Genomic DNA, 13,280 nt, shown 5'->3' on the forward strand with positions numbered 1-13,280 from the left:
CTGGGGAAATGAGATTACAGCACCATGCACAGCAATCCGGCTACACGGTAAAGAAATTCCTTACATATAATCACCATTAGCACTTAGCAATATGAAATTACAATTCATGAATGTTTTGTCTCTGATCAAGTCTTAATTTGTATAATGGTTGTAAATTAATAAAACATATATATTCACACCAGCATCTTCTATAGTTATAATTTAGGCTTACATGTGGTGTTGGCTCTAAACAGGATAAATATTCCAGTCGGAGAGGATAACCCACTAATGTAGAAAGTTACTGTGGTACTCAAATTGTCCCATCCAAATTTATTACATTAGCAAATTACCTATAGGAAACATATCCCCAGATAAATTAGCCCATTCTTTCAATAGTCTAACTGTAGGAGAGAAAATTATTCTACTGTAAAGTACATTCAGAACAAGTGAGATTTTAAGCAGTGGCTGCTGATTGCTCTTTCTGTGTGATGGTATCTGTCGTAGTAATTTGTTCATCATTTTCAATTTTCTGGCAGACACTCATTGGTCTGTTTGGATCATGTCAGATTTTCTTGACACCTTTGCTTTAGACAACTTATCATATTACTTCTTGTTTTCGGTCCCATAACTGATTCAGCTTGTATCTAGATTTCTATCCTATGGAATCTCACACAGCACGATATGAATTCTGGCAATGTAAGTGGCTAAAAGTAAAGTATTTATCTTTCCTGACATACAAGAGTAGTAGAAGTAGAAGAAATACTAACAGTAATGATAATATGCAACTTATACAATATTAATGTTTCCTTATTTTCTAATCCTTGTTCAAAAATTATGTAAAGACTGATTTTGGAGTTCTGTACTTGTTAAAATGGCTTGAATATTTCTTAGAATTAATAAAGCTATACACAATACCTAAAAATTTAATAATTGTCCAAATTAAACTGGATAAACTCATCATTTATTGCACTATATTACAGTACAGAAGTGTCTGTAAAATAACTTGCCAAGCTATATGCTATGCAAATATGCCTACTTCTTTTGTGCTTTCTCAGCTCAGCATTTTATATATATAACAATAAACAATCACAATCTCTCAAATTATCTTCCAAAATGGTAATATTATTGGGCCACCACTAAGTAATTAAATTTGATTTGCATCTACATTAATTAATTAACCTTAACATTTCCCAGAACAGTTAAGCTAATAATAGATCTTGAAAGACCAGATTGTATTTTGTTATAATTATTTCCACTACACTAGCATCATTAGAGACTAACCATCAGCCGGGCTTCACATGTGTGGGTATCATCTACCAACCACAAATCACATCAGTGAGTTCTTAATTTACTTTTTTCATTAGCTATTAACATTAGACAGAATTCCCTACTGAAAGTTAAGACTGTTTGGCATGGGCTTGCATTTTGTCATTGACTGATCTTGTACAAAAGCATGTGCTTTTAATTACATCCCTTGAATGGAGTTTTACACTTTAGTTTAAAGAATTTTCTTGATAATACATTTTATTAGATATTATAACAAAAATTATTACTTATCAGCACTTATACACAACTGTACATATGATCTTAGAAAAGGTCAATATGAAATAATTCAAGTCATTTATGTTAGAATATGAATGAATAGGTGCAGACATTTTTCTCTTAAATATTTAAATATCTTCAACACTTCAAAACAAGACAGAATTAGGAGGCCTTAGTGTCTTGACTATAAATAAAAATGCTGATACTTAGAGTTGAGAAGAGGGCTCAGCTGGCAAAATGTCTGCCACACCAGCATAAAAACTTAAGATTGAATTCCTAGCACACACACACACACACGCACGCACGCACGCACGCACACACACAAACACAAACATATGGACTGGCAGTGCACAGCCGGGAAAATCCTTGGAACTCACATTATATCAGACTGGCCGGTTGGTGAGTTCCAGGTTCAGTGAGAATCTGTCTCAAAAAGACTAGAGCGAAGAAAGGCTGAGGAAGACTAACATTAACATCTGGCCTCCACAAGCATATGTTCACACTGGCATGTGCATCCACACTCAGCCACACACACACACACACACACACACACACACACACACACACACACAAAGTTGATGCACTTCTAATAAAAAAAAAACACTGAATGCTAAGATAACAACTTATTATCAGCCTGAATTATGTTCTCAGATCTGTTCTACATTTATGGAGATGTGGTTCGACATAATTAAAACACCGCTGCTGATATTACGACACTCTGTAGCTACATTTAAGACCTTTATTCACAGAAAAGCAATGTGCAAAAGAAATGGATGATGATTAAGATCTCTTTAGTTCTAGAAATCAAACAATCAATAAAAGTATACAGCCTCTGTCTCTGCTGCTGATCAGATTGGACCCAATTTCAACCATGGTTAATGTACCCTTGAAATTAGATAACCTTTACATCTAAGCTTAGCTATGAATTTCTTTATCGTGCCTTGAAAAGAATAATAAATTCAGGCTTTGTGTGCAGCGTTAAACAAAAAAAAACATTATTCAAAGTACTCACTGAAACTTCCTTGTGTCAACAGCTCCGTCTGTGTACTGTAAGGTTCAAAGAAAGCCATCTCTCTCAAAACTAGCTATGTAATTGGGTAAGCTAGAAACGTTCTCTTAACAACAACCTAGGCTGAGTGCACACATGCAACTTCATTACATGATGGGAACATCTCTTTACTCTGGATCTAATGTGTGGACCTAGCTTTGGAGAACATAGAGATTCATTATAAAAAGAAGACAAGAAAATACTAGTTTTTCTAAACTGCGGAAAGTCAACACAGCTATATATATTTAATAATTTTTTTCTATATTGTGTTTAAGTTCTTGGTGCTTAGCTCAAGAATAAATCTTAGTAACACAAAGAAATATGCAGAGGCAACAAGCCTACACAGCACCTTCAAATACCTGGTAGCAATGAAATTCTAAAGCCAAGCTAAAACCTTTTTAAGATTAAAATGCTTGGAATGTAGGGCCATAATTTCATTCTACCTATAAAAAATCCTTTTCCATTTCTAAAATCTCTCATTTCACTGTTGAGAATATAATACAGTAATAATTTTATACACTGGTGGTTGATCTAGAAACTCAAGGAGAGAGAGAGGGGGGTGGGGGGAGTCACTCAGGCCTGAGGACCTACATTTGATTCTCAGAACTCTCTAATCAGAGCCCCGGGGAAGTGGAGATGGGTGGATCCTTGGGCACACGCTTGCTGTCCAGCCAGCTGGTCTAAGCATACCTTAGCCAGTAAGTCACAGATAAGTGAGAGACTGTCTGAGAAAACCTGATAGAATACTGCTGAAGAATGACACCCATGGTTGGCCTCTGTCCTCCGCAGACATACATGCATATGCTTGCAGACACATGCACAAAGAAATAAAAGTGCTAATTCTTATGAAGGTTCACCAGTTCCACCAAGTCTTACAAAATGTCAAAGAAAACATCAATTTGTAAAGATGGAGTTTGACCATAGTCCTCCTTTAGCAAGAATAAAATTAATATAATTGCATTGAATGAATGTTTTCAATGAAGCTTGGCAGAATGTTATTCCATCTAATCCCTGCCATTCAGAACTTTTGAGACCTTCGTCTGCTTATGCCACCAAACCGAAGATTGCTTATCTATGACTTGATAAAAAAAAAAAAAGAAAAGAAAAGAAAAAAGAAAAAAAACCTTAGTAACAGAGTAGAAAGAACAAGATTAACTCTAGAAAGTATGGAGAAAGTTGCTTTCTCCTTATGAGAAACTATCCTGTGCCAAGCAAGCAAACAAAACCCTTTTCAGCTTTGACCTGGTTAAGGACTACCTTCAGAGTTCATTAAAATTTTACAGGGATTACAAGAGTTGTCTATAACTAAAGTTATTAGAAAACTTAGTGTGGGAAAACAGGAAGTAGAAAAATAAAACAGATGTGAACTAATCTGGGCATGATCATAGTCAAAGCAAGTCCCTGGAAGAAGATTGTTCTTTAGTGTGTAATATACATTGCTACTAAATTCTATCTCCATAAAATTCATTTACCGATAAAATACATCTCAGTAGGTAGAATCTTAACAACATAGAACAGATACTACCACAAACATCGCCCACCTCTATACACTACAGGATGATAAGCATAATCCCTCATTTCTTTAATGTCAATATTTAATTGAATTCAAGGACTACTCATTTCTATCGTACAACATCAAAGAAATATATGGACCCCAGAAAGTCCTACAAGGGAAACCTACTCCCTCTACCCATCCCCATATTTTTGCTTTTTCTTTTTGGCAGACTCTGCAGGAAGAATGTCATTCTTGGTGGACATACACTTGCTGTTTAAAAATGTTACCTGTTGGTAGCTCCAACATTAACCAGTTTTAGAATTTATCACATGAACATATTTTTCCTTCCTTAATTTCATAAATTATCAATGCTTCAGTCAACAGTGTTATTCATGATAAGGTCCTTTGATGTACTGCAGATACTACCATGTCCTCTCTTTTGTCCTTCTGGGTGGCTGAATACAAAATTATCTCCAAGACTAGGCAGGAGACCTTGTTCTCTCAATAGCAGCTCTTGATAGAACAATCATTTCATAATTAACTACTCAGTATTACAGCAAGGCACCATGACAGGGTTAAGCACTAATAAGGAAGAGAGAAGAGTCAATCATTTGCCATTTCTTTGTCTCTGTCCCACTCCTCATCTGTGAGAATGCTTGGTAGAAAACTTATTTCTGACTCTATTTTCTATCACTAGGGTAAAAAGGGTTGCATAATCACAGAAAATAAAACCAGACTGGTAAATAAATAAATAAATAAATAAATAAATAAATACATAGGCATCCAATTGAAGAAGCAGGACTGATCATGTGTCATGATTCAACATTAGCCTTCAAGTAAATGCATTATCATATATTTTCATGATACACAATATCAAATGAATGATAGAGAAACATTCAGTCATGCCTGGTAGCCAAGATAATCTCAGAGGTGTTTCAGTTTTAGGCTTTTCCAGATTTGTGCACAGCAATGGAGTTAGAAAGTCTTGTGGTTTATTGAACAGTTGTTTTCAATATTTATGTGTTATGTATACACACATAAGTACTCTGTGCAATTCATAATGGAATAAAAATTTTCAACTCATCTCAAGTAATCTAGTAAATTGGGCTACAAATTCATTTTATCATGCCCTACAATTTATACAAAATATATACAAGGCAAAAGTGAAAAAATGAAATTAAGATCTTGTGTATAGTGCATATCGAAAAGAAACACCCATGAGAGATCTGTTATTTTGAAAGGAATATAACTTGATAACTATGGTTCCTTGAATTCCATTTGCTAAAATCATGGATGCTCACATGCATAAAAATATTCACACACACACACACACACACACACACACACACACGTAACTTACACAATTTCATCGTTCTCGAATTCGAGTTCTCCACACGTGTCCTCAAAGTCCTCCCCTCCACCTCGGGCTGTTCCTTCAATGGTTTTATAGGGGACAATAACATTTCCTCGAGCTCCGGATGTTCTCAAAACCTTCACCTCCATGATGCCAATGCTCTCACTCACGTGAGTCACTGGTTCCTCAAACGTAAAGATGCCTGCATGGTCATCATCAAAAATGGTCACAGTGGCAGTGCAGGGGGACCCAAGACTAGCAAGTGAAGAAATATGATTGGCTTCTAGTATGCCATCTTCTGAATCTTCAGAAGAGACTCTGACATTGCTTAGATGCACAAGGAAGTTTTCATCCTCTTCAAAGATATCATCATCAATGATGCCAACTCTGATCTCCTTCTGGCTCTCCCCAGGTTTAAAGATCACAGTCCCTTCAGTGAATTCATAATCAGACCCTGCATTGGCTGTGCCATCTTCTGTTCTGAAATCAACAAACACAGTGCTGGTCAAGTCGCCCCCTCTACGGATAATGGTAAGAGCCACAGTACCACAGTTCTCTAGACATTGGTATGTCCCTTGCTCGAAGAAGATCTTACTGACCGGGTCATTTTCAACTGCTCCCATGTTGACTTCATGCATGCTGACAGCCTTCCTTGCTTGGTCAGCGGCATGCCTCTTCAAAATGTTGCCAGCTCCAGTCATCAGGCGAGTAGCTTGAATCCGATAAAATGCTCGGCTTTTTTGCTGCTGACTTAGGACTTGATAGTTGGCTAATTCTATTAATTGCTCAATTTCTTTATCTGGATGCTTCTGCTTAAGTTCCTTCAGAATCCTTGCCATCTCACGCCTTGCTTCCTCATCATCTTGGTCCCTCTCATCGACTTCCAAAACCAGAGCACCATCTAAGAAATTGTCAACATGAGAGTTGACCACTTTCCCATCCATTTCAATTTCAGTTTTGGAAGCTGGCCTGTCTCCTTCATGTTCAATAATCATTCCCCTCTGCTTGCCAGCCCTATACCGCTTGTAGACATACTTATAAAAGAGAAGCCGCCTGTCTGCTACCCAAGCGAACACGACACAGATGGGAAAAAAAAAGAAAGTGAGCAATCCTTCCCAGACCTCCACAACACCAGGAGAGATGACAGACAGAATTATATAAAGCCAGGTATAGGCGAAGATGCTCCAGGCTGCTGTCACAAAGAACACACGCAAATGCTTAATCTTCCTTGTCTCTCCATCAGGGACCACATAAACACAAATCGCAATGATGATGAACATGTTAAAGGCAGCGCTTCCCACGATGGTGCTGGGACCAAGGTCCCCTGCAGTGAAGTTATGGCCACATACTTCAATGACAGAGAGGAGAATCTCAGGAGCAGATGAGCCCAGAGCCATCAAGGTCAGGTTTGACACCGTCTCATTCCAGATCCTTACTGTAGTCTTGGTGGTCTCCCCATTGGGCTTCTTTATGGTTATTTCTTTTTCTTGAGATGTGATGACTTCTATGGAGGACATGAACCGGTCGGCAATGATGGAAACTCCGAGAAACATGTAGACCATGGCTACAAAATACACAGTTGCTCTAGCAATTTTATCCCCAAAAGATGGGTCTTGGGGTTCCCAAATGGGAAGAATCACCCCTTTCTTGCAGTAATATGAGCCAGTACATTCAGTGGTTTCATTTCCCCCTGCTTCTGACTCTGCTTCCGCAGTTATATGGTCAACATGGGAAAACAAGAGAGCCACCATAGCTACCAGACGAAATCCCATTGAAACAGTCGGTGAGAGACTTATTTGCAGCATGTTGTACAATGAGACTTCCAAATGTCCCAACCTAATAGTAAAAAAAGGGGGAGGAGGGATGAAGAGGAGGGGGAAGAAAAAAAATCACATAATTAGTACCAAATCATCATTAATAACTTGTTCATATTACTTTATGTTTAGCCATCACAAAATCTCCAGGGAATCATTATTCTAAGACTCTACCAGTAACTAAACAATCATCTGTAAAATTTACAGTTCAATTTCTCAGTGGATTTTCTACGTGGAGTCCCATTCACCGAGCAAGACACACAATGACTCCCTGCAAATGACGAGCCCCATTACAGTGCAGCTCTATTGAGCACACACTGGTGCACACTAACAACCAACAGTAAACAGAAAGCAAAACTTTTGAAGCATTAAGTAATTTCTTCCTTATTGCTCAAGTGGATTTTCTTTTACATTTGAGTTAGTACATTATCTTCGGAAACGATTTCATTGAGAAAACCATCTTATTAGGATGCACATCTTGAAACTCAGATTCTGAGAAGATCCTTTGAATACAAGGCACGTTGATTATCTTATATCCTGGAGTACACCTTTACTTTATTTCGTAAAATCACATCCCACTGCTCCAAGCTTCCTTGGAAACAGAAATCTTCAAGCTTGCTGGCAATCAAAACTCAGGAGTATTTGTTCTTGTGAGGGAAAAGTATCTTACTGAAAATGCAGTATTTCTATATTTTAAGTACATTTTTTTTAAAGCATGTTTTCTTAGAGCACCCTCCCCGCCCCAATTTCGGCAAGTCTGGGCTCGTGATAGGTGCTCAGCTGATCACAAGCTCTTCAAGCCCAGCTTTCCACATCTGGATGCACAGCCTGCTTTGGAAGCTGCAGACATTGTGCAGCAGATACAAGAGATAACCGGGCCTGGGCTGAGCTGTGTGGAGGAGCCAGGAGGGCCATGAAAGCAGCCATAAAACCTTCTTTCTCAGTGTCAATACATACTTTCCAGATTGTTCCAAAACATGCATTTGCAGTTCTATAGTGAGCTCAAGTGACCAGAACATGCAGGAGTAATGATTCCATCTAAATTAGCTCACGTAGCATAAAAACTGTGACCACAAAGTATACATATAATGAAGAGCTTTTGACAGTTAAGGACATGGCAACAAAGACATTGAGCGACACAAAGAATGATAAAAGTGAAATTGTTGACTGGGCTACCAAGGTCCTAAATTCACCCACTAGCTCATGCAAAACTCAGCTGAAACCTCATATCACCTCTGCCTCCAAAGCCTGGGATTTGGGGTCAATGCAAGAGAAGGTCTATAATACTCATTTGGAATGCCTCAGGGAAGGACCATTTATTGCATCCATAAAGCATGCATGGAAAAGAGGTCCTAAGCATAACTCTGTGTTACCTGTAGAAAGTTAAACCAAAGTCAGATGTCCTCATTTTGCCAATCTGGCTCTAAGACACTTCACTTTGGCCTAGGTTTTCTGACCCATGTCTGTTATGGATGGCTGGTAGATAAAACCACAGCATGGCCTGGCAGAATCCATCACCCACCACATAGCAGCAGACCTTTGGGATCCTACTGTAGCCAAGATCCCTTCTAGCTTATAACTGATGAGAGATGACTTTTTTTTTTGCATTTTTCACACACTAAAAATAAAAACAGGTTTTCAGACTTCTAATTTAAATAAAAGGATGATAAATAGAAATCTGTATATTCAAAGCATGCAAAAGTTCCCAGTCGGTCTTTCCACCTGCTTAGTCATTGCAGAACTTGTGTGGATTGGGAGTTTTTACCTACAATGAGCCAGCTAGCTAGAGGAGTGAAAGGTCTAATTCCAACTTGTGGGTCCACTTAGGCCACACACACACTTGTGTGATTAATATGAATTTCACGATCACTTCTTCTCTTCTGTCCTGAGGATTCACCAGTGACTAAAGCACAGATCTCTGTCTTCATTAATTTATTTTCTATCTCAGAGGTAACAGCTAAATAAATATAAATACTGGCTATTAAAATGCCTCATAGTGGAACAGAAAAGAATCAGTTTGAGGACAGACTGTTTCTATATTGATGGGCATGCACAAGAGGCATGCCTGATTTTATTGAGGCACTCAAAGGTGAGGTAGCAGCTGAGGAAAGTCCAAAGGGAAGGGAGAGATCAAGTCTTGTAGATACCTACAGGAAGAGGATTCCAGCCAACCATAAATGTTGAAGGGCCTAATAATACTTGGCTCAGTGTGTCTAGCTGCACCGAAACACTAATGTGCTGAAAGTAGTGAGTGAGGAAGGTAGGACTCTGGGGTATGCAGGCCTTGGCCTTGATAGGAATGGAAACAGATCCTCTTGAAGAGGCAGCTGGTTGCAATGTGGTGTCATTTTTTTTTTTTTTCAGATAGCTCTCTCAACTGGGTCAGTGTTGAATTGACTGTGGGAGTGGCTGTGGATTCGAGACTATAATAAGATTTGAGTTTTAAAGGAGCTCAAAGGCTGGCAGGTAGACAAATTAAAGATCAGACCGCTAACATTTAGAAAGAAGAGAGCCTTTGTAGTGCTGAGATGTTCTATGCAAAGCATCTCGAGAGCCTAAAAATATAAGAAAGATTAACCGGAAGAGTCAAGACTGTTATCTGTCTCTGTGTCTGATCCTTGAACAACTTTGTCCAAATTGCTGTCCAATCTAGTACTCCACTTTCAATGTTTCAGTCAGTACTAACTTCTACAAAGCAACGAAGATATTTTCAACCACCCGAAAATTCCTTATTGTTCTTTCTCTGACTTATTTCTCTGTAGTCAATGACTAGGTTCTGCTGCAGACCCTTTAAAAATCTGATCTCTGAGCTCCAGGATGCAGTCTTTGCTGCTTGCTGAGAAGACAACACTGGCTTATCTCTGAACTATTACAGACTGCTTTCTGTGTAACAGACTAGCCATTTTTTCCTACTGAGCCTCATATTTTTTAAAAGCATGATAGCAACTCATAGTCAACTTCTTGAGACTAAGTCATTCCACATATAAACACTGCTGTAGACATCATGTTAAGTTTTTTTTTTATGGGTTTCAGTTATTTACAATATCAAGAACCACTTCTTGTTATGCCCTTCTAGTGTGATAAGGCTTCCATGGCAACGTAGGCAACTAGCACCCTTCTGGAACTTTTTGGTACCCTAACAATAACTCTATGTTAAAATGGGATAAATGAAGCTGAAACAGGTTAACTCCATATGGAAAATATAACTATATATTCAAAGTGGGATAACTGAGGCATGGGCAGGCACACTTGGTGAAAGTCACACATAGTGAACTCTTGAATGAAGATTAAACCCTGGTCTGGTTCAGAGATTAATAGTTTCGCCTTGATAGTAAGTAAAGCAATATTTGACAATAGTGGTATTTCTATTTGAACTAACCCTTCAGAACCCCCTTTGGAGCAAGAAGGACTGCCTTAGCATCAGTCTCCTGGAAGGCCAAGCAGCCTGGATTTTTTTCTCTTATGGATTAGACACTGAAGCAGACAAGCATCAACGACAGCACAAGAGCTGGCATGTTCCTAGAGACAGCTGCCCTGCACGCCTTAGCCTTTAGCAATTGCCTGGCAACCACTTCCTGTGTACACTGTCAGGGCAATCTCAGGTCCGCCAACTAAAGCTCTGCCCTCCATCCCTACTGTAGCCCATATCTGACACCGTTCTTAGCCAGAAGGCTAACGGGTGTGGAAAGGCAGGTGGATCTGTACAAATCCATCATCATGATCCATATCAACAAAAAGAGAGGCGGGGCAGTGAGGGGCTTCTGAGGTGACCTGAAAACATCACAGTGATTTCCAAAAGGAGACAGCACAATAATTTGTGAAATCAGTGGCTACAAAACACTGATGTAACTTATTGGCAGTGATGCAGCTGGAAGGAATTCTCTGGACTTCAGTTTCTGTCTCCATTAAATTAATACCAAATGCAAATACTCATTGGGATAGAAATCGGTGTTATATACAAGGCAGTTCCTTTTGTGCCCTATTGTCTCCCTCTGCCCAGGGTCTTTTTCTTCATAATTTGACTAGTTTTATTTCATCTTCCTTACATACTACTCTAGCATACTTCCATAGAACTTGAGCAAGGGGATAATCTAAGATCACAGAAAATCAAATACAAGTCTTGTTTCTTTTCAGACTTTTTTTTTATATTCTTGCCCAATCTACCGAATACTAGTACAAGTACAGGCTGATTATGATGGATTCAGATCAACTATAGCCAAGGATCACATAGAAACATCCATTAAACCATCCAAAATTGTTCTTAGTATTATGTCAAGAATATCTGTATTATTTTTGTATACTGCCTTATTTAAGAAAAATTAAAACAAGACACCAGTATCACATACAGGTTACAGAGCTGAATGATAGTGACAGATGATGATAAAAAGCCAAGCAGGTGCAAGTAAGTCGGTCACTGATATAAAAGAAGAGTTACAGATGTAAGGAACAGAAATGGGCAAGCGGATGCTCATCCAGCTGTCAAGGTAAAGAGCATCCACAGCAAAGAGAAGCAGAGTGCTTGTCGCCTTTGGAGACTGTAGCCAGTTTCTATAATCCAAGAGTCCCTGACTCAGAGAAAAGGAATATGCTGGATTCCCACCAGCCTAGCACACTAGATGGCCTAATCACATTTTGTTGATTGGCAGTTTGTATTACTCCAAGTAACTCCTTGACTTCTTTTCCTAGGAACCTGAAATTCCCTTCCATGTCATTCATGCTGATGGAACTCTTTAAAGCTAAGCAATTAATCTATTTTTAAGACAACAGTTAAGCAAATGTAAACTTTTATCTACAACCGATGCAAGGACATTTGAGCTCCTCTAAATAAAGAGGGAACAGCCAAGGATGAAAGTTCTTTGCATCTGACTATTCCATCTCGGATGCTAAGTACAGCATCTAGTTCCCAACCATAGTCCATCAGACCAAAACCAGACTTCAGGAAAGGACTCAGTTCCTCCAGTCAATCTGTGTCAACACCATGGTAACAACCCTCCCCCTGACACATATCAAATAGAGCAAGCAGTGTCCATCTCTGCTGATGGGTAATGAATAAATTGAAAGGTTTTTGAAGGAGGCAGGCTGTGAGAGGCCAGATCAGAGCTCATGACCTTCTCTTTGAACTAATAAAACCGAAGTCAGGATCCTGTCTCGTGTCAGGAAACACCCACTTAAATTGCCTAGCAAAGGAAGTGACTGGGGTAAGCATTAGGCAATGGGGTCCTAAAAAAGGAAGAGAGATTTAAGCTTCAAGAAAATGAAGACATTATAGAGAAGCCACGTGCCCCATCCACTAGTCCTTCTCTCTATTTTTATCCATAGCACTTACTACTTTTACATCTTAAATAATTTATTCAGTAATTTTATTTATTGTTGTCTTCCTTCAACAAACCTAAACCTTAGAGAACCAGAGATTTCGGTTTCTTCTTTTTATTTATTAATTTTTAACAGTGTTTTTTATTTTTTATTTATTTATTTTTTTTACAGTCAGAATTGGTGCATGGAAGATGCACTGCAGCGCACAGCACGTATCTACTGGACGAATCAAACAATTCTCATAGGGTCCTGTGCTAATTCATCAACTCTCTGGTGCTGTATGAGAATCTGGGAACTGGGCCTGGGCACCTGCACTTAATATTCACTATGTAAAATGGATGTGCACTCCATCAGCACAGGTTGACATCAGGATGAGAAGCCAACAGCAGTGCCATCCAGAAGAGAGGAAACCTGCTATCCAGGCTTACGACAACAATCTCAAACTGGAAAAGCTGGTCTCTAGCCTGGAGAGAGGGTCTGGGGATCAGGCTTCTTCCCTAGTCTGTGGTTACAGGGTGGCTTCAGGATTTCCTGTACCAGCTCTGGTTTGCAGACTGAATCCATTCTATGGAGAGCATAGAACACTGAACATACTTAAGGGCACATCTATTCCCTATCTTTTCAATGTAACTCAAAAATGTCTGATCAAACCTCTGCCAACACCTGCCATGCCAGACATTCCAGAACAGGGAAGAAAATCCAAATCTAATCGTGCTAACTCTGCATGGTAACGTG

The 13,280-nt window shown here is 39.0% G+C and overlaps 1 protein-coding gene across 12 annotated transcripts in view; it reads right to left on the bottom strand.

Moving 5' to 3' along the window:
• Positions 1 to 13,280, bottom strand: part of Slc8a1 (solute carrier family 8 member A1) — a 459,309-nt gene that overhangs the window by 371,659 nt on the left and 74,370 nt on the right. For all 12 annotated transcript variants that reach the window (XM_041631004.1, XM_041631003.1, XM_041631001.1 and 9 more), the window contains exon 2: positions 5,425 to 7,254. In XM_041631004.1, coding sequence (XP_041486938.1) covers positions 5,425 to 7,223 — 1,799 coding nt within the window. In that variant the 5' untranslated portion in view covers positions 7,224 to 7,254. The remainder of the gene's footprint in view (positions 1 to 5,424; positions 7,255 to 13,280) is intronic.

This window comes from Microtus oregoni, unplaced genomic scaffold (genome assembly GCF_018167655.1).
Source record: "Microtus oregoni isolate MIOR12 unplaced genomic scaffold, Mior012 000036F_ref0000092, whole genome shotgun sequence".
In the NCBI taxonomy this organism is placed as follows: Eukaryota; Metazoa; Chordata; class Mammalia; order Rodentia; family Cricetidae; genus Microtus; species Microtus oregoni.